General features: G+C 36.9%; 1 protein-coding gene across 3 annotated transcripts; it reads right to left on the reverse strand.

Annotated features, from left to right (window-relative positions):
* Positions 1-399: 399 nt before the first annotated feature.
* ZNF143 (zinc finger protein 143) lies at positions 400-26,065 on the reverse strand. Of its 3 annotated transcripts, XM_010710930.3 has the most exons (18): positions 25,302-26,065; positions 23,768-23,872; positions 22,675-22,791; positions 21,459-21,577; positions 20,598-20,690; positions 19,980-20,063; positions 19,711-19,791; positions 18,485-18,681; positions 15,686-15,760; positions 12,057-12,176; positions 10,840-10,915; positions 9,193-9,318; positions 7,358-7,537; positions 6,341-6,568; positions 5,071-5,219; positions 3,232-3,393; positions 2,304-2,450; positions 400-1,222 (listed from the first exon to the last, which is right to left on the reverse strand). In XM_010710930.3, the coding sequence occupies exons 4-18, from the start codon at positions 21,568-21,570 to the stop codon at positions 1,139-1,141; spliced, it is 1,914 nt and encodes a 637-aa protein (XP_010709232.1). In that variant the 5' UTR covers positions 21,571-21,577; positions 22,675-22,791; positions 23,768-23,872; positions 25,302-26,065; the 3' UTR covers positions 400-1,138. The 3 variants fall into 3 exon arrangements, with proteins under 3 accessions (XP_010709232.1, XP_010709233.1, XP_010709231.1); XM_010710931.3 differs by lacking the exon at positions 25,302-26,065 and having other exon boundaries at positions 22,675-22,853; positions 23,768-23,905; XM_010710929.3 differs by lacking the exons at positions 22,675-22,791; positions 23,768-23,872; positions 25,302-26,065 and having other exon boundaries at positions 400-873; positions 1,104-1,222.
* Positions 26,066-26,475: the final 410 nt, after the last annotated feature.

Genomic DNA, 26,475 nt, shown 5'->3' on the forward strand with positions numbered 1-26,475 from the left:
TTTCAAAATCATTGATTATCAGCACATCGTAGGTAACAAATAGTAGCTGCAGGCACTCAGAACTGTTGAAAATAGACTATTAGTACATGTGTTTATGCCCCAAATGTACCATTTGAACATATTCCTCTTGAAAACTCCTAGTTTACTTTTAATCAAAATCAGTTGACTAATTATGCTTTTTAACAATTTTTGTAGTGCTTCAGAATGCTGAAAATAACTACTAGCACTGATTACTTCATATACTTCAGTGGACCGCGGTCAAAACGAGTAAGTCAAAAATTTAAATTTATGATAAATAAACTTTGGAAAAAATTATACAAGGCCGTAAATAAATAATTTAACTTGTCCCATCAAAAGTAAAACAGTATGTCACAGAACAATATCATCCTATCTAGATAATACAATCTTGTTATCTTTTATTGCATAATTATTTCAGAGCAACATCTTAAGTAAAATATGTAAAGAAACGAAATCATTAGATTTACTTCTTTTAATATTGAACAACCAAAGTTTCTCCTTTGTACACAATCCAATTTAAAGATAATACAATTAGCACTTCCAGCATTAACAATCTGTATTTACAATGAATGAGATGGGGTGGGTAATCTAAAGAGTATTCAAATCTGTATGAAATAAATCAAAGTATGAAAGTTTACAGTAGGCTCAAAATCCATGTCTTTTCCATTTATGGAAAACAACTGAAAAGGCTCTGTCTTCTTTATAACTTGAAAGGGTTCTTGAAATTATGATTTTGTTATAGTCTTTACAACACTTCAAATCTTCAGTAATGCCTTCATTATTTGTACATGACACTAAAAATTAACTCCAATACTTCTGTTTTGTTTTTAACTTGCTTGTAGACCAGTCTGAAATCTGATGAAAGGATAACAAGGAAATTTACTATATAATCCTAATTCCATATTCCTGAATATACAACAGTTGGAAGTAGATGATGTCAGTCCATTCCCAGGGTTATGTACACAACACTTAGAAAACGTTCTTTGCTCTTGCATAAAATGTGTACACATATCAATGAGAGGGGAACTTCAAAGTTTTTGTGGATTGCTGCTGGCATGGACTTTTGTTGTTTGAAAATAAAATACCTTTCACTCTATTGTTCTGGTAGCAGTTTTAGAAGTTAATCATCAATTCCTGGTGTTTCACCCTGTTGTATTCTGGAGGCTATTCTAATGGCTTCTTCCAGAGACTGTTGTTCTCCAAGCTGAAACAAATGCATTTAAACATAAATAAATCTAAAATTTTACACAGATTAATTTTTCTTTACAGATTTGTAAAATGAAACCAAAGGCAAAGGTACCAATGGGTAGTGAGCACAAATAAGTGTGATCAGTACTGTTCATCGCCTGGGTCATCTACAATTACAGCATGAAAACCAGGAGATAGCAGATAGCTCTGATAGCAGATTTAACTGGGATTCTGTGTATTTACCAAATTCAGTTTCTTCAAAGAATTGCTGCATGGTGAATGCATTTCATTACATGTAATAATTCAGACAATTTAGACAGATAATAATTTCACTTGACAGACATAACAAAGCTAAAATAAGGCTTTTGAAATTACAGTAGCTGCTAAATTACATTTTAGATCTGGTAAACCAAACAAACACTTCCAGTTTCCTTAATTCTTCTGAGAAAGTAAGCTCTATGGAACAACAGCATATAATATATATACAATGTACATCTACTGCAGAATTCTGATTATAGAAAGAAACGGTCACGATGACACTGTTCAGTTCTACAGTAGTTTAGAGAGGAAATTATTATTTTGTAGATGCAACTAAAAAGAGAGATCTCCAATTACTGCTTTTTCTATATGCCTGTTTGCACTTTTTTGCTATTAGCATTTCAGGGTTCAAATAACAATTTTAGTAATTTTATCTGTATAGGCATGTTGTTCATAGCAATTCAACTTTGATAATGTAGCGTTCCTGATCACCTTGACATGTAATGCTGAAGGATGAATGAACACACTCTTCCACAAAGGCCTACTGACTCCCAACAGAACGTACATCATTCTTCAGTGAAAGGTTCATCTGTCCTTAACTTCAGCCCTCCCCAACCCTTTTTTTTTTTTTTTTTTTTTAAAGTTGCTACAAGTAGATTTGGAAAACCAGGTGCTTATTATTCTTCTTCCTAATCCTATATACTAATAAAATACAAAACTATATGGTTAATGACTTTTTTTTTCAGGGGAGCTAAGCTTATTACACTGATTTTGTTATATTACTAGGAACTTCTAACTCTAGAAGCAAGTAACACTCCAAAAAACATTTTTCACTTTACCTGTACTGCAATTTGTGTTCCGTTGGATGTAGCCAACAATGTAACGGGTCTAGCTTCTGTGGTCACTAAATGGTGCCCGTGTTGTTGATGTCCAATTTCTGATGAGGTGCTATGAAATGCTGCTAAGTCTTGAGCCACGATGGCAACCTTCAGGACCAAAGAATGAGAATGAACTGTATGGTTCCAGATTACTGCTGTTCAAACCTCATACAACTGTTATCTTCAAAGTTAAAGTTACATTCAAAGCTATGGTTTTTCATAAGCAGTTTTATCCTGCAGAGCAGATCATTTTTTAAGAAAGGTTACATCACTGTTTCTCAGTGTCATCTGTTAGCCCTCAAAATATAAGTATCTTCAGTACAGCACAGAAGTTCAGTAACTGTAAGCCTATAATTAGCTACACATACAGGGAATGCATACACTCATACAGAGAAGTAAATATATTCATTTTCACATGGCACATTTTTAGAACAGTGGGATGTATTTTCACTTAAATATTAAAAGCTGTATCACTATTTGTACTAAAAAAGTTAACTATTGTATATTAATAACAAAACTGCAAACATATACTTACAAATGCTTCCTCTCTGCAGAACAGATTACAATCCCATAATATTAAGCAATAAATTCACAGTGGATTCTATGTTTAGCTTTACCACTTGTTTACTGTGTGACTCCGGGAGAAATGCTTAGCATTTCTATGTCTTGTTTTTCACAAGAATTATCAAATTGGTAGCTCAATATTTTTTTCTTGGGGCCCAATTATTGTTTCTAAAACAACCTGTTGCTGCATACCAACAGAATAGAACATACTGTAGTCTTCTAATGGGAATGACACAACCTGGTGTTGAATACTGTGATGACTTTTGTGCCTATGCTATACCATCTCAAAAAGAACATTACCTATGGGCACAGGATAATTTTTTACCTGCTGTCCTTCGGTGCCTTCTGCAGTAACCATTGCTACAGAATGTGTTCCTGCAGAAGAGATGACGGCGTCGTGGGCAGGGACTGTGATAGTGGTGCCATCTTGTGTTACCATAGTGATTGTATTTCCAATGGCCTGCATATCTGCCTGAGATATGTTGACCTGAAACATAACATAATTCCTGAAGTAAAGTAATTGCTGCTCAAGTCATACTTAAGTCTTAGCTTTCAGCAACATAATGCTGTTTTCGGGTAAATGTTTTTAACTGAGATTTGAAAACAAAATCAGAGTTTGCATTTGCACTGTAGCAGCATTCATCAAACACATTCCCGCTAGTTGATTCAGCAGCAGAAGGTGCAACTTCACCTTCCTCATGTGAAACAAACTGCCTGACAATCCACAATTAAAAGGCAACTTATTCACAATAGCATTGAAAAAAATACTTTAAGTCCCATTTACAGTAACATCCTGTCCACAAGTTATAGCAGCTATTATTCCACTTCCTTGATGTACTCATGCATTTCCTGAGAATCACTGTCACTCTCTGGCCAATTCCCAGCCTTGGATGAAAAGCCCTCATTACAAACATCTTATTGATAGAGATCTAACATCTCACGATCTTTCAGACACGTGTATCTCTTTATGGAAATGTAATTATGGCCCAGCACTGAGAAAGAGTTGCGTGCTTTCCATCAGAGTCTAGAACTCCATGTCAGTCAGATCATACCCCAAAGAACTGCATGCAAGGTTACCTATCCATGCGTCTTACACAAGAGAACAGTAAGTTGCATCACATGCTTTTATCTTAATGGAGACACTAAAGAGGTTTGGTAAAGACTTAGAATTAAAACCACCAATTAAAAAAATCATTTAAAAATTGATATAAATTACTGATGTCTCCAATGTAAATGTATTAGGGCATCAGTTAGTAATTTGATGATTTGCATGATTTAGAAGGCAATAAAACATTCCAGAACTGAAATCAAGCTGAAGGATTAATAGATATGAGAAGAACTCCATGTTATGGCTTGTAAAGGCCTTCATTTCTAGGGATAAAAGTGTTGGTTTCTTAGTTCTGCTGCAGTGTTCAGGGCTTGCAATGTGACAGCCCCCTTTAATATTTCATCTCCAATTATAAGTTAGAAGATATTTTTCATATCCTACTGGCGCGGCAGCTACTTCCTCACCTGAAATACGATTCTTTTCCCATTATGCATTCAATGTATTACCAGAGTTAAACTAAATAACTGTGCTGAAATCCACTCTCAGTGGGTTTCTTACCCATTCCTCAAAAAAGCTATCCAAAGGAACTCTCAAGTAGAGATTGTATTATTCTATTTCCTCATCTTCTCATGTTCATGTTAGAAATTGTAAGAATTGAATACACCAGTTTGTAAAACACGCACTGGGACTAAGTAGATTATTTTTTCTAAAAAGTGTCTGCAAACGAGGCAACAGCGATATCAGTAATGTTATTCTACTAACATCAGATATTAACAGAGTAATCAGGAAACTCCGGAAAACCTCAGCAACTATGTTGCACATGTAACAGTTGTTACGCAGCCTGTGCCTACAGTGTGAGCATAATGGACTTCCAGAGTTTTTAAGTGACAAAGATAACAGGATAGACCAAAAAGTCTAAGATTGTATTAATATAGTTTCAGATAAGAGAATATATGGTGGAATTTAGATGTTCCAGAGGAGATCCAGTCCTAAGCATATAGCATAATCTTCAAATACATTTCTTTCCATGAGAAATCAAAGCACATGTTTATTGAAGACACAAGAGCCTAAACTCTCAACATATTTTTGACACCTCTACAGCAAAAATTTACTTACGTGTTGGGTTCCATCCTGGGAAATTAGCGCTACTTGTTGACCTAACCCTGACTGAGTAACTGTAGCAACTTGTGCAGAAATTACGTCCTCTCCCTCTACACCTGTCACATAGGCTATTTGCGAGCCTTTCAGAACATCTTCCCCTTGACCTATTTGATATAAAGAAGGCAAGAGAGTAGTTTAGTTTGGATACTCTAAATACAGGCAGGAAAGATAACCAACAAGGAATAAATGCCAGCCTGGTTTGATGGCTTTTAAACACTACAGTGGAAAAGGGATAGTTGAAAGATGAGAAAAGACATACAAATGCTACTCACAACAAAAATATATTACTAGTTTATACTCAAACGTTAAAAAGGCAACAAACCATTTCTAATTCAATCTTTAAATGTTAACTTCTCCAAGCAGGAGCCTTCATGAGAACACAAATGGCAGTTTTAAAAAGAGTTATTCATTAACAAACAGACAGAGGAATACAGTGATGCCTTTGTGTGAAGATTTCAGTTAATTATCTTAATAAATGTTTAACTTCAGTACAAGAATCCTATAATTCCCTCAAAAGATGGCATGAGACTATAGCAGATTTGCTTGAGGCGTTCAGTGCTGTTTCCCAAATACACGTGGTAAAACAGAACCCTCTGCATCTGCATTTTCTATCTTCAGACAAATCACAGTTTGGCAAGTGATAACTGTTCTCTCATGGTATTTCTTTTAACCTCATTTTTATAGTCACAAGATTCTACTTACAACATGAAAAACATTCTTAGCTTATTTTTGTCTTTGCCTCTAGGACCTAAATTCAGACACTGCTATTAACTGTCACAAAACCACCACAGTATCACGGTGCTGCACAGATTTTTCCTTCTCACAAAGCAGTGCCTTTATTCCTGATAAAAGACCTCCAGCAACTATGGTGCCTCAGAAAAATCCAGTAGGTTGCAGACAAACACTTTAGACTCTTGCAGGTCCCTTCACACATTCACGTTTATAGCAGAATTGTTTATAGCAGGTTTGCTGGGACTGCAGCTCAGATTTCTCAAACCTCTCTTATCTCCAGCCTGCTATAAACTCAGTTTATGATCTGGTCAATTACTCTCTCGGTTTCTGTTTACAAGTTGACCAGCACACTAAAAAGTCCTACAAAGAAGTTAAATAACTTTTATTAAGTACTTCAGATTTTTATCTATACTTTAATTTCCTTGGTTATAAACAGCATAATATTATCCAGCCCATTTGTTACGACAAGAGATTCAAAGACTGAAACTCTAACCTGGAGGTGGCTCAAAAAAAGCCTCTTGTTCCTCTTCAATGGGCTCTGTGTCATTATGTGCTGTCCGCTTGTGCATAGCAAGTGTAGAAATCTGCTTGTATGTCTTTCCACAGTGATTACAATTATATGGTTTGGAATGAGTATGTACAACATGATGTTTGTATAAACTGGAATACTCTGTAAAACGTTTATCACAACCAGGAACTGTACAGACATAGGGCTTCTCCCCTGCATGGCAAAGAGAAGGAGAGAATGTTATCCAGAATGCACAAACAAAATTGTCAATGAATTTGTAAGGTATTTAGTGACACACTTCCACTACCAACCCAATTTCAATTTCAAAGGCAACAGTGAAGCTCTAGCTCACTAAGTTTATCAATGCAGCCTCTCACTGGTCTTTTTTTTTTTTAATCTGCCAGTGAAACCTGGGCCCTTTTTTCTCTGATTCCATATAAAATGTCCTCCTGTATGAGTACAGGATGATGCAGTCTAAAAGCTGCAATTTTTAGAATCTTTAGAAACTGATACTGAGGATGAAGGCAAATGCAAACTGCATCACTGAGTGACACAAAGCTTTGAGCTTCTGGAAAGGTGTCAACCTAAACATCAGTTTTGCACAGCACTGACAGTTTGTTTTTTTTTTAATCCTAAAAAAAAAATCAATGAAACAAATGTCTAAATTACATTACAAACTATAAAGCTAATCTGATACAAAAGTTCTCCATGAAACTTATCCGTGCTTCTATAAAAATGTAAGGCTTCTAAGATGATATGCTATCACTAGCTTTTACATTTCAGAATCTTGAAAATACAATCCAAGTGAATGGGTGACTCATAAAGTTGAGCCAAACTATGCTCATCTTCCCTCATATGAGGGAAGATAAGGCCAAAACAAAGGCACCAGGTCAAGTCACATAAACATGACTATATCCAACTACAGTGCACCAAAACAGTGTTTAAAAAAGGAGACTCTACCAAGCAGGATCCATTTCAAAACATAAAACACCATCCACATACCTGTGTGTATTCTCACATGATTCTTATAGTTAGTTGCACTGGCAAAAGCTCTCCCACATCCTGGCTCTGTGCAGTAATAAGGTCTTTCACCTGTATGTGTCCTGATGTGAACCTTTCTAATATTAGATGTTGTGAATGACCTGCCACATCCTTCAAAAGGACACTTAAAGGGCCTTTCGCCTGAAAAAAAAAAAAACAAACAGAAAAGTTATGAAAGAGTACAAAAAAGTTACATTGATGCTGAATGTCAGAATCCAAAGCTATATAACTGAGAGCCTCATTCAGAGATGCCATGAACATGGGATCAGAGTGTTCTACCTATATCTGGCAAAAACTGGGAAAATCGTATAACCTCTGAGATAAATTATGAAGCACTTAGTAATTCATGATATTTAAAACAGACCCAGTTGCTTGAACTAGCTTCCTTATTACCTGTATTCTAGCATGTGTTTAACCCCTGCAGACAAAATGCTACATATGTTATCCAAAACAAGTGCATTATACCATTTGTACATTTGTAATTAGTAAAATGGAAAAAAATACTTCATGATTTAATACATAACCAAGATACAGGCAAATTAGTAAAATTCACATAGAAAGCACTTTACCTTTGGCTGAAACAAATTTTTAAAGAGACACAGCCTTGAAATTCAAGTTTCAAAAGCTGAAGTCAAAGCAATCACAGATTTTTTTGTTACTAAGTCCATTCCTATACTAAATTTACACACAATAACTCACATCGCTCCTCCAAAACCTTCACCATGAAGACTAGATAAGGCCAGCCCCTGTCTAATCTCCCTGATCCTTCAGACCTAGCAGAGCACACAGCTCCGGGAGGGGAGCAAAGGGACTGAATTTGGAGAGGCACAGCCATCCAACATGCTGTCCTGTTGGAACCTGACACTTGGTAGGGCTAAGTACATTCCCCTGACCGTACTGGTCAACAAAGAGGAGTCCGAGAGCAAGAGAGGGCAGATTAGCACTACAGATACAATTCTGAGTACTTGGAAACAGAAATGAAAAATGAAGTCCTGATACAGACATTAATACCATGAAACTCCAAAGCAGTTAGCTTCTTGGCAGAGGAAACTATAATTCACTCCTTAAGGCCGCCGTTTCGGGAACATTTTCCACTTTTCTGCCAAGGCAGAGCGTATCTGAGTGTACACGCCTCAGTGTTGTGTTACCATGGCTCCCCTGATCCCCGTTGCGAGGCAGAACCTCCAATTACAGCCTCAAGGAGGGCTGCAGGCAGAAACCACAACACTGATTGTTCTTCAGCAATTGCAGGAATGTCACCCGACTGGTTTGGCTTTGTGTTTCTAATGGAGTTGCTAGAAAAGTGACCTGTTTCCAGGTGACCGAGATTTTCTTGCACCAGCAACGCGAGAAGACTTGCTTGCCTCCATCGGTGCACTGTTGAAACCGCATAGGGTATCTATGAGCACACACGACTCCATGTGTTTCCACAAGGACTTGAGTTTAAATTTTCACCCGTTTGGAACCTTCATTAAGTTCGATACGATATGTTTTATTATTTTTCTCTGCGAGAAGGACAACAACCTGAGAACTATCAGCCTTCATGAACCTGGCATTCAATTTATCTTAAAGCACCAAACCACTTCTAAAAAGTGAGCTGTGTTACTGAGAAAAGACCCCTTGTCCTGTTACAGCTGCAAATCGAACTGCAAAGTGCTCAGTGACAATGTCAGTGACACACTGCTGAACGTCTGCAATGGCAGCATAGGTGCTTCAACACTTTTCCAAGCAACGTGAATCAGAGAAATCCACCAAAGTGAATTAACTTGGGGAAACAAAAATGGTGGTAATTCTACCTGTGTGAGTTCGGATGTGTTTCTGTAGGTCTCCTGAAGTCTTGAATGATTTGGTGCAGTTTTCTTCTGTGCACCGGTACGGCTTTTCACCAGTGTGCGTTCGGATATGACTTTTTAATCCATACCCTGAAGGTCAGAAAGGATGTTATAACACTCTAAGTACAAAATTAAGATGGTCAGAAGCCATTATTCTTTGCAAGTACTTCATTCGACCTTACAACAAGGAGCAACAAAACTCCTGATACAGTTTATAATTCCTCCTTCCCTCATTTATAAGGAAAGTACACTTCCCACTCCCTTCAATGGGATAAACTGCAATTATTATAATGTAGGTAAATATTTATCTTCTGAGGAAATTGGCATGTTCTCTATCCCATCTACTTTTTTCATCTTACCAATGTTGTCATCAAAATGGTATTTAATCATTAGAATATTATTAGAAACATGAATTTTCCTTCCATTCACTAGAGATGTATATATTTCTAAAAAATAAAGGAACAGTCTGTAAGAAGATGGCACCTACTTAATTTCAGAATGTTTTCTAAGTATATCCCTAAACTCATTCAACTTCTATTTTTGACTTCTTATGAACACAATGGATAGCTACAAAAGAGGAGCTTCAATTCACTCTTACATCTAAAATAAACGTCACGTCACGATCCAACACAGCAGAGTTCTTAATATTTAAGCTGAGAACTTTTGGTGCCTGACACAAACCATATCAAGGGTTGAAGTAAGGTGGTACAAATGTCTCTGGCCAAAAATACAGCATTAGACAGAAAGCTGTTTAGAGCTGCACATCAGTCTGTTGCAATGGAAAATAATGTTTGATTACATTGTTTTGAAATCTCTTTACAAACACACGATAAAATTAAACTTATGTGCAACACTTTAAATGGGATTGTTTGTCTTTTGATCCTTCTCATCAGCATTTATTGTGCTTCTTATTTAAAGAAACATTATTCAATCTATTACATCAGACAGAGTTCCAAAAACATCTCAGTTTTTACAGAAAATCTGGAGTCTAACTTTTCTAAGTATCAAGCTAATCTACATTCAAAGTAAAAGGATTTGAAACAAGTTTTGCTTTTTTGTATCATCTTCAATGGTCCATCACTTATAATTGCATCTTCAACCATCAAATCAAATCTCAGGTAGTTTATCATTTACGAATGGATGCGTCTGTACAAAAAACAGTGTTCGCTTTATGAGAAACATCACCCTGATACAATGTGATAAAAAACACTTCAAGCAGCTTCCAAAGTTCTTTTCAACTTCGGATCAGAACATTATCTGGATCCCTCTAGCCAGCAGGTTCAGTTTTTTCTGTTGCCTTGTGTAACTTACACTACTAGTTTCATATTAAGAAGGCCTATATTTTTCAAGATAAAATCTGGCTGTAGCATGACAGGTGAAGACCAACAAAAAGTGCCAAGTGTTTCACCTCATTACCCCTTCAGAAACTAATAGTTAAATCCTCTGTCTTTTCTATATGCTGCACTAGCTAAAACACCTTTTTCTGCAGTTCTCATAAATGGATTCCCAACCAGGATCTATACTTAGTAGTTAAGAAAAAGCAACAGTGGTACCATAAAGTTATACAGACAAATGCTAAAAAGCAGGAAGAGTCAGTCTACAAAGGATCACCTGTTGCAAAAGCTTTACCACATCCAGGATGTTCACACTGATATGGTCTGTCTCCCGTATGTGACCTTTCGTGTACCTGCCAAGACATCCGATACATTCATTTAACAAGATGTTGCATCTGATTACTTCAGCACAGAAAAACCTTATTCTCAAAGACAATACATTTTATTTCTCTTCCTAAGATTCACATTTAAATGTCTTCTTTTTAAGTCAGTGATAAAAATTAACATAGGGTAGCACTGTTTTCCTTAAAACTACAGGCGTTTTCTTCTAAGGTCTAGCCTAATCCTTTCAAGTCAGTTTTACAAAAGACATTTCTGTAAATATATGTGGAATTAACAACACAGAGGTAAATTAAAGAAAGCATGGAGGCAGGCCTCAGAGCCTTCTCTCTGATTTTTGACTACACTGAGCACTTCTACAGATCCTATTATATTGCATGAAACCTCACTGATTCCACAGTGTTTTGTCACAGACAGGGCTCCACTGAAAGGAGCTTACCTCATCCCCAGGTGATCACCTGTATTCCACATCTAAACTGGAATACAGCTCTACAGTAATTTATTTACTAAATTAAAACAAAAAATAAATTAAAAAATAACAACCAAGAGGGAACCAAGAAGTTGCTACCTGTAAAGAAAAGATGTTCCATCTCTTCACTTGGCATGTTCAACTGTTTTGAAGATTTAGACTTAAGATAATAAAATCTTTCAGAAATCAGAATTCCCATATAATCATGCATACATGTAGATTAGTGAACTCTGGATTTCAGAATTTCTGTGATACTACTGATAGGAACTATCTCAACAAGAGATTTCTTACATGCTGGCAATATATGGGTCAACCATGACGCCACGTTTGCATCTACACCAATCTGCCCAGTACATAAGCATCATTTAGACTCAACATTTATTCTTTTGCAAGTTTTATTGCACGTTTTATGTAACATTAACAGACTAAGAGTATATTTTGTTAGTCAGTAACTGGAGTCTATTAGACTGCAGTTTCTGTTTTCAAATATGTCAGAACACTAAGAAAAATCAGCTGAACATCTGGCACAACTGATTATTTTAAGACCAACCAAATAAACATTTGACAAAACAGCACACTGCAGTTGTTTCTCTGTTAATTTCCATCACTTTAAAGCTCACAATTTGTCACAAAAAAAAAAAAAATCACGCCTGCAAACTAACAACACTCATTTTACATCTCATCACCTTAAGATGGTGAGCTGTTGTGTACAGTTTTCCACAGCCATCATAATCACAGCGAAATGCTTTCTCTCCACTCTGCTGAGATTTTGCAGCCACTCTTGTTCCATGTCCCTGCAAGACAATCTGAAGTTAGAAAAAAAAAAAAAGAATTAAAAAAGTACAGTGGATCAAGAAAGTCACAAGCTATTGTGCAGTCAAAGCTGATTCTAACAGGTTTCCTTTCATCTCTCTTTGCTACATGACGTATTTCGTAGCACTCAAAAAAAGAAATTAAAAGCATGAGTTTTACTTAGAGCTAGAACATTTAAATGAATGCATTAATTAGTCAAATAACAAAGACTAAATAATCTGAAAAATAAGTAAAGCAGTAAGATGAGTGCTAGAAAGGAGAGGCTTAGATTACACATCTAAGGCACTGGCTCTGCTCCTAAGGGAGGTTAGCTATAAATCAGACCACCTTCAAAGATAAGTTCACACAAAGGCCAACTAATAATTAAATGTACTTATACAATGAGCACTTTCTAAAAATGAAGGAAAGCATTTTGTACTTTGTCAGTGATGCATGTATTTTGATCAAACTAATGGGTGCAACTGCAACTAGGTTCTACTCTGCTTTCTTGCATGACACAACAGGAAAATATACAGAATAGCTTCATGATACAGTTTAGATCCCTATCAAAGGCTTTTTTGTACACTAATAATCAAGGAACATTCTTACAGACTGAAAAAAGAGGCAGAAGACCAAAGGTAAACATGTTGATACAACTGTATACAAAGTAACTGAGACTTTTACAAGTCTTTCTTTCTTTCAAACTACTTCCTTTTTCTCCATAATCCAATTCCATTTTATATTATCAAAGAACAAGCCACAGCATCAGTGGGATGGGACAGCCTAATACAACCTCTCTTCTCAAAGCAGAATCAGCTGCAGCAAGTTGCTCATGGCAATATCCAGCTGAGCTTTGAGTATCTCTAGGGATGGAGACACCACAACCTGTGCAACCTAGGCCAGCATCCAGTCATCCTCAGAAGCAAGTAGGTTTTTTTTCCCCCTCAAGTTTAAATGAAACTTCCTGTATTTCAGTTTATGCAGATTTCCTCTTGTCGTGCCACTGTGCACACTATGAGTCAGGCTCTGTCATCTTTATCAGGTATTTGTACTTATTGGTAAAATTTCCCCTGGCCTTCTCTGCTGGAAGCTGAATAGTTGCAGCTCTCTCAGCCTCTCCTTGTCTGTCAGACTCCAAGCCTTTAATCATCTTCACAGTCCTTCACTAGACTTACTCCAGTATGTCCATGCCTTCCTGAGAGCTCAGAACTGGACCAAGCATTCCCAATGCGTATCACCAGCACTGCGTGTAAGGGAAAGATCACCTCCCTTATCTGCTGACATGTGGCCTTTTTTACCACAGGCACGTTGCTTGTTCACAGTCAGGTTGTTCACCAGGATCCCCAGGTCCTTTTCCACAGAACTCATTTCCAGCCAGTTGCTCTCCAGTTTCTACCAGTCCACTGGTTATACTTCTCAGGTTCATGACTTTCCACTTCTATTTATTAAACTCAGATTCCTGTTGTCTCATTTCATCTGAGTAATAAACAATATCAGCTGTTCTCACAACTACAAAGGTTGTTATTTTGTCATAAGAGGTGATCGGGCTGGTCAGGCATTATTTCTCCTTTTACATCCACGCTGACTATTCCCAACTGCTAACATGTCTGAAAATGGCTTGTAAGATCATTTGTTCACCTAATTGCTAAGGACTCAGGTGAGGCTGACAGATCTGTAGATCTCCGGATTCTCCTTCTTACACTTCTTGAAACAGGAATGACATTTGCTTTCTTCCAGTCCTCAAAAACTTCCCCTGAACACCATGGCCCTTCAAAGAAAATCGAGAGTGGCTTCGCAATGACGTGACCAAGCTCTATCAGCACTTATGGGCACATTCATTAGGTCCAGTAGATGTGTGCATATGCCCAATTTATTCAAATGTTCCCTAATTCAATCTTTCTTTCAGAGAACTGGTGTCCTCCAATTAAGTAGACAAAAACTCAGAAACTCTTTATTTTGAAGGTAATCACAAATGCATCCTAACTTAGCTCAGACAGGTAACACAGAAGAACAACAAAGGTAACTAAGATCTCAGGTAGGATTTTTATATCACATACACAGCAGTCATATGATTCTGATTTTCATAGGAACAGATGGGTATGACAGATGTGAAAAAAAATAATGCATGATATCCTTTAGGTCACACAAAGGCTTTTATTCTCACCTGTACAAATCACAAAAAGGTTTTTATGCTTTATTTTTTTCTTTGGTGAAAACCTTAACCATACACAAATGGTCTGAATGACTACTCAGCAGCATAACATCTGTTCTGTTCTTCAGTTACTTTGGTCTTTGTAGGAAGAATTTATAAATACACACTTATTTAATGAATTAGTTTCAAATTTAGATAAAGTATCTTAAGTAATACATTATTTCTAAATGAGTTACAAGTAATCACACCAAGAAATAATCACTGAAAATATTTTCAGAAACAACCAATAGCTCTGTGACCCTCACTTCCATGCTCAGCCAAATGAAGTCACCTTACTGGGGGAGATGTCAGTATTTGAGCCTTAACACCTGTTGAAACATCAGATCTTTTTCGGTTATTTGTTTGGAACACGTAATGCTCCATAAGATCAGCACACTTCCATACAGCCATATGTGCTGCCATATGAAATGCAAGATAAAGAACCTGCAGATTCACTTTTTTTTGGACTTGAGGACAAAATCAATATGTAACTGGATATTGGTAACAGCTTGTTTTGCTTAATAGGTTTTTACTTCTAGTTAAAGCCAAACAAAATCTGATTCTATTCTTCTTTGAATTTTGCATTTTGATCGAGTTGTATCCCTATTCCACCCTACAACTGTACAAAACTCCAGAAGTTCTTGATTTATATTTATGGAATATATTTTAATACTATTGATAATTTCTAAACTAGCCCTTCTCTCCTTTCACAAGCATGTCATTCAGACAGCTGTAGATTGTCATTTGTTTTAAATATTGTGGGACCTAACTTTAAAAAAAAATTAAGACGACAGGATTTTGAAGTCATTGTCAGAGGTGAGCCTCTAATTCCCTCTTTCACAGGTAATGTAACATGTTTTACCTCAGAAGATATTTTTCCATCCTCATCTACTTCATCACCTCTGAAATTAAACAAAAAGGAAGAACACTGATTCTTTGATGACCAAATATTTCTCAGTGCAATGACTTGGTCATTTCTGAACCTGTCACATGAGCATGTGAGGGCATAGGGTTTTATTATTAGTTTTTGCTCTTGTTCCTAATTAGGATTTTACAGATTCCTGGTTAAAGTAAAAAAGGCTTGAGACTTCATAACTTTTACCTATACTTTCCATTACTCTTAGAACTTTTGAGTTAATACCTTTACCTCAATAAGTTTTTATACTTCTATGTAACAACATGATAGCAGAAAAAGAACTGGAAATATTTCTCTGCTTCTTTAGGGTTCACTTGAAGCAGCATCATCTACAGACTAGTAGATTAGACAGTCAGACTATGCACAGAGAAGACTGAAGAAACATGCACATATTTATTTTGTGTTGTGCTACATACCTGCATTTTTTTTTCTTGTTCATTTTCGCCTATCATTCCCGTGCTACTAACACTGTCATTTCCATCAATAGACACCTGAAAAATGAGGTTGATATGGGAAAAACATAGGTTATTTTTATTCATCTGAAAGACAGATTTATAGACAGACAGTTCCTGGATGCTTATTCTTTCATAGCTCTCTAGCTCCCTCTTGAAAGCTGGTTATCCTACAATACATTAGTTTACATGAAAATTCTGCTTGCAGCACCTGCATTATACAACAGGTAAGGTAAGCATCTCAAGACTGTCTTAAAATGACATCAAAAAGAATGCAAAAACTGAATATGCTAGATGAAAAAACAGAGGAAAGTATATTAAATTATTAAAAATTGATAATACTGAGTTCTCAGAGAAAAAAAACCTCAGCTCCTTTAGAATCAAAGTGACAATGTGTCACTTCTTAATTCAAAATAGTAAAATTACAAGAGGTAAGAGAGGACTTGTGTATCTTGTGTATCTTGTGTCTTGCTCTTAAGGTTTATTTTTAAATACAATTGATAGGAAGAGAAAGGTATCTCTGCTTTTCAAGGAACCTAGAATATTTGAAGTGATTACTGAATATGTTCTCAAATGCATTAACTCAGAACAATAGTCATTGTAGTAAAAAACACTAATTTAAAATATACCTTACAAAGTTTCCCACTTCTATGGTTGCCTCTGTGTTGAGCACTCACATTCACAATACCCTCTTACACTCAAGGCTGAGATTGGTGCCCCTAAATTTAGTCACAATTCCTATCTGCAATTCCACTACACGTCCTCTGACTTTATGCATTCTGAGAGCAATAATCTATTTTTTCCTGATTGCTTTGAGAGGAAGGTAGCATTGACTAAGTCTAAAATTAAGAGGATTCCAATTAGCCTTTACATGCGCTCTGCAAGACATGTTGACTATGCCTAAAAGAGAAGTAAGAGATGATGAAAAATGAATATCCTCCACCAATTCCAGTGAGCTTCTCTGCGGTCTTCTTTTAGTGATACATTTCAGAAATATTCTCCTAGTCTCCAAGCAATTTGTGGCTTAGGAACTTCCTGAACTAGAAATCACATGTTCCTACCTAATAGCCCCAGATACATTTTTCTTCCATGAATTTTCTAATTACCCTTTGAATCTAGGGACATAAGTAGTACGAGCAACATTCTACAACTAGTACCATGGCTTAACTTTATGCTGTTTGAAAAAGTATCCTTTCCTTGTTGTCATTGAACCTGTGACCTGAGAGTTTTATCTGATGCTTCCCAGTTCTTACACTGGTAAAGACAATGACAAGTCACTACTCTGTGCCACTTAAAATCATATAAAATTCTCTCATATCCTTACCTCATATATTTCATTTGTTTGGTCATCATTGCTGCCCCTTTCTGTACTTTTTTCAATGTCCTAAACCACCTGCTATTAAAAGTATACATTGCCTTATTATGAAGTCTACATGGACATGGAGTAGAATCATAAAACCACATTTCTCCTTTTAAGAGAAAAACAGGGGTGTAACAATTCAGCTATTACTTGCTTTTGCACACAATGCAGTTTCAGTACTTGGAAATGCACTTTTACTGATTTTCCTTGAGAAGTTCTAGCAGTATGTTTCAGGATAAGGCTGAAATGAAAGCTTTAAGAAAACAAGTAGGTTTTTCCTAGGTATACACAAGTATACTTCAGAATACTAATTCACATTGCAGAACTCTAAAGCACATGTTGAGATGAATAGGAGAAAAAAGCAAATATATTTGCTTCTTCTCCACAAAACAGAAATGTACTTTTATAACAAATTAGTATTAACATAGCTCCTTATTAAAAAGGACAAAGTTCTGATTGATTTAAACCTAGATGAAATAACAGCTAGGCAATGCATAAAAGCGTGTTGCTACAGCACAGCTAACCTTGAATTACCTTTTTACATAATGAAAGTTTAAGGCACAGCTAAATGTAACACAGTCTGACAGGCTTTCTTATGTTTTCTTCAATTACAGCACACAAACATAATGGAAAGAATGGTGTATTTGCCATTTAATCACCCTAACTGGCCTTCTCCCAAAATTTGACAATTCACAGTAACACTTGAGAACAAATTATAAAATTAATTCAACTCCTTTCCAAACCAATACAAGCACTGACAGCAGTCATCTAGGAATCAGAACACTCAGAAAGTATTAAGTCATGAAAGTTGCACTGATCACTGTATATTTAGACCACACTTCACAGAAGTCCACTGAAGTGGAGAATATGAATTTTTAGCCTCAGATTACATTTTTGTTATTAAAAGCATGGATCAGAGAAGCTTTCTCTAAATCCATTAGCTGTCTAATTGTGTTTCTTGCACTTTATTATCATGTAATATCCTTATTGAAGATAACAGGCCCTACTCTTTTCAATGCAAGAAAAAAAAATAAATCATCAGTGGTCTCTTGTTAAGAATAATTAAACTTTGTCCTTCTTTCCAAACTATGTCTTCTGAAGAGGCTCTTCTCTAATCTTATGTATTTTACAGAAAATAGTTATTTACTTGTCCAAATCACTATGCACATCAGCTTGATTCCACATCATATTGGTGTTCAATTTCTTGTTCTCTTTATGTAAGAGCACACACTGGAGCTACCCATACAGTGAGGCACTGTTGTGGCAATTCGGTGTTCTCTCTTAAAAGAGTCTGAAATCTCTCTTATCATTTTATTTCTTAGATCACAGTGGACTTCTGCTGTCAAGCATCATGTGATATGACATTAAAACATTACAGACAGATGAACTGTCATTCAGCATACCTTAGCTGCATATTGCTCCAAAGCAGTGATGGTATCTGGGTCAATGGCAGCATCTCCTGTGTGAAGACCAGCCACTGTGCCATCAGCTTGAATGGCTAAAATGGTATCTGACTGTGGCATTTGCACTGCGTGGTGAATGTAGGCAGTAGTTCCATCCTCCAGCTGGACTGCTTGTAACGCACTCTGATCATAACTGTCTGAGAAATAATATTATGTCATGTTACAAATGAAAAGGAATAGCAATGTCTGTAAGTAACACAAGAAACTACTGCTGCTTAGGAAACGTCTCCAAAAGCCATATATGTGTCTGATATTTATGAGAAATATAACCAATTAAAATACCACTATGAATAGCAGATTAACATTTTTTCAAGACAACACCATCTACATCTTCTGCACACTTGCAGAAGTGCAAAACCAATTCTAGTCTATTCAATTCTGGTCTAGCTTTATTAACAAAGGAAATCACGACCACAAATATTCTTCCAACTCATTATCCATAATAAAATGAAAACATATAAAACACATACATCTGATTTTAGAATGTATGGCTCTGACTCTGATACCAGAATCGTGTAAAAATAGATGTAAAATAAACTCTGGATAGTGTTGCTGGCAGTGGAATGTAATTTTTGTCACATTTAAAATATCTAATTGTTCACTTTTTCAAAAGAAATAGGATTGCTCTTAAGATGAGAATAATCAGCTTCTGCAGCAATCTAGGTTATAATTTAAAATGAATGTTTGCATTTTTGACCATCAGTCATCACATTTTCAGCCCTACTATTTAAAGACAATATCATCAAGAGATGATCTTTGAAATGTATGTCATGTCTCTACCTTCTTTAGTTTAAAAGGGATTGACTGATTCATTCTTAACTGCTTTCTCTTCTTAATTCTACATACAATTATGGCTGAAATCTGTACAACAGCTTACTTGCTCTACTAATGTGGCATTTACTTACTTTATTGATATCCATAGCTTTAAAAATAAATACACAGATGATGCTTTTTAAATTCTGCTTATAACTGCTCTGTGATGTCCTAATAAAGAACTGAATCAGACTAATTTCAGTAATTTCTAGGTGCCCCTAAGCAGAAGTAACAAAATAAACTACAATGGGAATCACACTAAATTACGTAATTGTCTAAATACAGTATCATGTTTTGTACTGCTGAAGTTCTGTTAAACCAAAATAATAAATCATTATTCAAAAGCCATTTACCTTTGGAGGTGTGATGAATGAATGCTGTAGTTCCATCCTCCAGCTGAACTGCTTGTCCATCTTCCAAACGCAAGCTGTCCCCTGTTTAGAAAGAATTACAATGCTTTGACAAGAAGTTGAAAAATGCATGTTAGAAAAATTCTCTCTTCAAGATTCTTTGCAAAATAATAAGAAATCAAGCTTTTTAAAAATGATTACTGATTAGTTAATGTCTGTATCTATCAGTAATAAAATACTTAAAAATATATTTCTTGTATTATTACACTTACTACTTTTAGTCATGGGTACATGTTGAACATAGGCTGCAGAACCATCTTCTAGTTGAATCACTTGGCCATCCATTAATTTACCATCTGAAATACATGGAGTACTTTTAAAGAATCTAAAGTGTGACACAACCTACTTTAAATACACAGCACATACTTCCTGGATCAGACAGAATATCAGTACAATATCACAGACATACACTGCTTACTAAAGCTGAAGTATAGTAAGGGGCAAAGAAACAGTGGTTTTACAACTCTAGGATAAAAAAATGGTAAGAGGCATGATGGTTGAAATAAATACACTCAATACAGAACACTAAATTTTATTACCTATCCAGTAGGCAGAATGTTGGTATTTGGGTTTGAAGCATGAAGAGTATCTTGCTTCTGTGTTTGACTTATGTTCTGCATTTGATACCTGCATCTTATTAGTACTGGAAATAAATATTTAGCTGATATTATTACTGCAATACCCCAATTGGGAGTACAGCTTTGAAAACACTGTGAAGATTTTCCCCAGTTTTACTACTCAGAGGGGTTTACAACCCAAGACAGGAGAGGAATACAAATAAAGAGAGGAATACAATGTCAATACAAATCAACTTCCAGTCATTTACCTACCTTTAGAATTGTGCTGTATGTATGCAGTGGAGCCATCAGCAAGGGTAACTGCTTGCAAACTTACACCTTCCATGTTTTCTATGTTGTCACCATCTAGTAAAGCAAAAGGCTCATATTCACAATTATCAGCATCAAACTTTAAAAATCACCAGTTAAGCACCTCCAAAAATGATGACATCCCTTACAACCCAATGATTTTAGAAATACTAGTAGGTTTTCTGCATTTTCAACCTTGAAGATACACTGTAGTCAGATGTTCAAGACCTAGCTCCATAAACAGGACAGCCAAATGTTATTTGCTCTAACTAGAAAAGCTGTGTTATTGAATAAATGATTGCAAAGTTTAGGTTTTAGGGAAAATATTAATTAGGTAATGCGTCCCAACAGTGAAATAATGATATCTATTTGTATCAATAATTTTATTTTGTACACTATTACCTACCATTAGTATATGCAAATCTATTTAGACTAAAATACTTAGGCAAAAGATTTTATCAGTGAAAATCATACCAAAGCTGCCAGAAAATACCATATTTAAACCAATTCAAATCACCAACCTATTTTAAAATTTAAATAGTTTAAAATTTGTTTTGGTGCATAATGAAGTTACAAAGTATAAAACAGTAAAACCACTGTGAGAATTGTCAGATTTTCGAGTATCTATTTTGATACGTTTATACTCCTATTACCTTAATTAAGAGATCACTCTCTTAATTAAATCAGTGAACTTCATCTCAGCTAAGAGTAATCTGCTGATTTGCGTTAGATTCTTCACTTAGAATACACTGCTTGAGTTTTAGAGTTTTATCTGACCTTCTAACAGAAAAGACACAATAATATACATTTCAACTGAATGCTCACCTTGCACGGCTACAGCTTCTGTCAGACAGAGAGTCACATGCTGGGCCTCCATTCCTCCTCCAGAAAATTCAGTCATTCCCTGAGAGTCTCGGTTTATCTGAGCTAGTAACATTGTCTGCCTAAAAAGAAAGCATTCACAGGACATCAGTACAAAATCTAAATACTGAAGCAGAACTAGTTAAATACAATCCAAGATTAACTGGATTTTTATGCAACCGCTACAAACATTTTTTGTTACCTTCCACACACAGATGATGCAATGAATGAATGAGAGAACTGTAAAATAATCCAATGGGGAAAAAAAAAAAGTTATTTGAAATAGTTAAGTATTGCTATCTCAATTAATTAAGCTATTAAGAACTTCAGGTAGCAGTTAGTAAACTGAACTTGAACTAACATATCGTCTTTATTCCAGCTGGGACCGAACTGTATTCTTCAGAGTGTATGATGCTGTGACTCGGTTCTAGGAGAAAAACAATGTTGATTACACACTGAAATTTACAGCTGCTGCTAAGCAGCGTCATACAGAGCTGAGACCACTCTCAGAGAATGGCACAAGGAGCTGGGAGGGAACAGAATCAGGATGGCTGACCTAAACTGTCCAGAGGGATATTCCATACCATAGGACATCAAACAGAAGGAGTTTTGAAGGGAATGGCAGTTCATCTCTCTCTCTTTTGCTACTCGGGAGCTAGCTGGGCACTGATCAGGAGGTTATGAGCAATTGCTTCTGCACCATGTGTTACATGCACTCATATTTATATATAGTCATAACAGTTATCCTTGTCTTTATCTTAGTAACCAGTTTTATCTCAACCCATGACTTCTATCTTTTTCTTTCTTTTCCAACTCTTATCTCCCATCTCATTGGGAAGGAGGGAGTGAGCAAATGAATGTGTGGTGCCACCAGCTGGGTTAAACCACAACACATGCAAAGAAAAAGAATTACAGAATCACAGAATGGCCAGGGTTGGAATGGACCTCAAGGATCATGAATCTCCAACCCCCCTGCCACATGCAGGGCCATCAACCTCCCCATTTAATACCAGACCAGGCTGCCCAGGGCCCCATCCAACCTGGCCTTAAACACCTCCAGGGACAGGGCATCCACAACCTCTCTGGGCAGCCTGTTCCAGCACCTCACCACTCTCTCTGTAAAGAACTTGTCAATGAAAAATGAAAAAAATTGTGTCAATGATGGTACAAATAATGATACCTTTTTGTTCCCAAAATTAAAATGAAGTTGTCGATTCACTCATGGTCACCCATAACAACAGCAGAGCTTTCAGTCTATCAACAACTCCAGTGCCAGCAAGAAGTTCAGGATCACATACTGGTGAAACACATACTTGATTAGCAAATCTGAATGGTCCAGGAAGATTTATATGTAACTACCTATAAGGATATATACCTAAATTAATAAATGATCTTACAACAAAATGTGTTAATAACAGACAGTGATTACTAAGTGATGGGCACAACTCTGTAGGTATCTCAGAGAACCAGCCATTCCTCTGGATACTAATTTTTCACCCAGGCATGCTTCCAATGGGATATTAAGATATTGAATCTGAAAGGATGCTACTAATTTTTAGTATTAGTGGAGAAAGCAAATTCACATCACTGCATCCTACTAACTCAGATCTTGGCTTACACCTCAGAAAAAATGAGTCACATACAGAGAGATGCATGAATGAAAAAGATCACATGAAATTGCACTGTAGGCTACACAGCATTAAAGCATTTTCTTTTTTTTCACTAATGTATTTAGTGGAGTTCTTACAGTAATCGGCAGTTAGATAATTTCAAAAAGAAGAGTATAGATAAACAAGCAAGGCTCTTAATCTTATGGTTCTGTGACATGCTTTGTTGTAATTCAAGGTTGAGGAGAATAATCTAGGATTTCAAATTTACTTCTGGTTAAATTTCTAAATAGTTTTTTATTCTTCTACGCTATGAAAATCTGCCTTTGAATGAGCAAACTCATCAGTGGGCTCAAAAACCAAGGAGACACTCACATACACTAAGTTAAAACTAAGGAACAGTGAAAGCAAAGTAGACCATTTAGGACTTATGCCTACAGGATGCCAGCAGTATTTATAAGGTTTGGCACACTGATTCAGTAGTCGAAGAGTATATCCAAGTCACATTTTCCAAGTAGATCCAAGTGACTCTGCAACAGTTTCTATTTTCCAGCATGACAGAAGGAGCCGCTCTGCCATCTCCAATTTAGTGGCTTTAGACAAGTAGCTTTGCTCCCTGTTCCCCATCGATACCCCCCTCTCCTAAAACAGGGAGAGAACTCTCACCTAGAAAGCACTTTGCTCATAAACCACAAATGGGAGACCATGCAAGAGCTACAGGACTGGCTTAAGCAAGCACGGAAGCAGCCCTTTCTTCAGCATTCAAGTATCCTGTGGTGATTAAGAACAGAAAACCCACACAGTTAAAGAAACAAACTAGCAAAATAAATAAATTTTAAAAAGTTTTATCTCAGATTAGTTTGCTGGGACTGCTTCTCTGGAGGTACTGCCAGCTTGTAGCAAGTCTAATTAAGTAATTATGGTATTAGATGCTAGTGGGGAACAAAGTTTATTTACCCTCTTAACTGCTAACGCAGAGTTCTGTATTGACAGCGCTTCCCATTCACTCAATTTTCAGGACACCTTGTGGAGGTAGGCTGCAAATCAACCAGATTGTTTCATACAACAGAGAAGAAAGGCTACAGAGCCTCTCTTTGATGGTGTTGTGAAATCATTCTAGCAGGGACTGGACTTTGAAGGCCTCTCATTTGGGTTTTTTTATTGAGAATTCCCTCTCCTAGCAAAGCATCTTTTAGGAAGCCCTCAGCATCGTTAGCGCACAATCTGTCTTCAAAATAGAAACAGGAACTCCCTCCAGAATTTATGCTGTTTTCTTAAATTTTGAGAAGCACAGAAGAAGCAAAGCCACACAAGAGCCTTAGCAAAACACATTGCTTGAAAGCTCAATGGCTATTTTGTAAGAAAAAAAAAATAGATTTAATGCAGATAACCATGTTGCTGCTTTTCCTCAATTCTGACCCCTTTCAAAATGCCCCTTGCAATCTATCCTCCTCCCAACCCTCCGCCCTCCTACTAACTTACCTCATCTCCATCCCTTCTCCTCAAAGACACTTTTCTTCTTCAGGTGGCCCTGTCACAGTACCAAATTTCCAGCACATTTTTCTTCATGCCACCCTTGTCACCAAAATAACCCAAAATCTGTGCAGGGAGGAATACCCTCAAGCTAAAGGACATGCTGCTCCCTCTAAAGGTCCCTTCTCACTCCCTAGCAGGGAAGACAAATTAAGTGGACAGGCACTATGAGGTCTGAGGAAGAGCATGGGGAGGGAATAAGGGCAATGAAAAGGTGGGTAACACTGTAGAGAAATGGATTGGGATACCTTCAGAGAATCCATTGTTTTGCTGACGCAACATCACACAAAATAAACTTTTTGTTTCTTTGTTCAATTAGAATAGCCAACTACTGGGGCTACTGCCAAGAAAGGTTATGGACTCTCCATCATCCATGCAGGTGCTGAAGATGATGTGACACAGCCCTGGGCAACCTGCTTCAACGGATCCGCCTGGAGCAGGGGCTGGCTCAGGTAACTTCTGCATCTAGATCACTTCCAAGAGACAATGCTCTGAGTCTCTGGTTATCCAATCATTTTGGTACGGCGTACTTTTAGAACAACATCACCATGCTGTTGGTACATCACTCATCATGGAAATCACTTCCTATCATGTTTTTATTAATTCATGGCTTTTTTGTTTGTTTGGAAGCCAATGTGCTTTGATCAAACTGAAGTCTCTTCCCTACCTCAGCTCCTTTATTCACTCTGCTTCCTCTCCTTTCTGCTAACTGCCTTATATGATGGTCTCTTCCCAGCTTCCAGCAAATGTCTTTACCCTTCTTCCACTCCAAGTCACGCCAGCTTCTCTCCCTAAGCTACTTCAACCTTCTGTGTGCCAGGAACTTGTCCGCAAGAACCTGGAAGAGAAAGTCTTCCTTCATCATCCTCAAATCCCACACCTCTAGTTAAAAAGCAGTTGAAAGTGGCCATTTTTAGGAAAACACACCAGCCCTGGCCTGAAATCTCTGCAGTCACTAAACAAGATCCACGTTTTCCAGTTCATCTCAAAAGCTGTCCTACAGGAAGACATGCATGCAGTCACGAGGTACTCACTGAACTGAAAACATAGGACTTGATTCTGTGAGCTGTTGCAGATCTTTACAGACTAGGTGCAAGTTGTAGTTTTGAAAGACACGCATCAATGTATTTGGGAAGATTTTTTAAAGGACTGTAATACACACTGCGTACCCGACATGACTGATCACCAGGATACTCCTACGGCATTCATGCAGAGAGGATCTTACCTTTTTAAGATGGTTGAAATGCTACCCAGAGAAAAACCAGCCTGAGACAGAAAATAGCTGAAGCCTGAACCCCCTGCACTGAAAACAGGAGGAAGCAAAAGGCAGTCACAAGAGAGGACACTGAAACAAGTCTCGCACCATCAGGCACAGAGAGAAAGCAGCTTGTTCAGTGTATTGCTGATGAAAGTTGTACCAGAAATGTGAAACATGCCACCCACCAGGGTACACAAACACTAACTTTTATTAATTTTTTTAAATATATGTTTATATTTATCTAAAATTCTCCAAACAGGAAAAACCGTATGATCTAACACACTAAGTTCCTAACACTTAGATACATGGAAGCATAGGGGGGAGGATTTCTCATGAAGATCTCATGAAGCTGCATGTTAGAGGGCTCCTGCAACTAACACTGTATTCCTTCCCCCACTAACATTCACATTACCAGACATCTTCTTTTTGGTGCTGTCACCTGTTTTGCAGAAAAGATGACATGCTAAAAGAGAAGATTTTATGTAAGCTCTATATGGCAGCTGAAAACAGGAGTCTGGGCTGAAAATCAGGAATGGAACAACTAGAAAACAGCAGGTGGGATGGAACTGAAAGAAAAGCAGGC

This window comes from Meleagris gallopavo, chromosome 5 (assembly GCF_000146605.3).
Source record: "Meleagris gallopavo isolate NT-WF06-2002-E0010 breed Aviagen turkey brand Nicholas breeding stock chromosome 5, Turkey_5.1, whole genome shotgun sequence".
Taxonomy (NCBI): Eukaryota; Metazoa; Chordata; class Aves; order Galliformes; family Phasianidae; genus Meleagris; species Meleagris gallopavo.

Coding starts and splice junctions, on each gene's coding strand:
- ZNF143 (XM_010710930.3), bottom strand. CDS start 21,570: ATGTTACTAGCTCAGATAAACCGAGACTCTCAGGGAATGACTGAATTT. Junction 5,220..6,340: donor TTTTTTTGAGCCACCTCCAG/GTTAGAGTTTCA, acceptor TATATCAAATAG/GTCAAGGGGAAGATGTTCTG. Junction 2,451..3,231: donor AAGGCACCGAAGGACAGCAG/GTAAAAAATTAT, acceptor TTGGTCCTGAAG/GTTGCCATCGTGGCTCAAGA.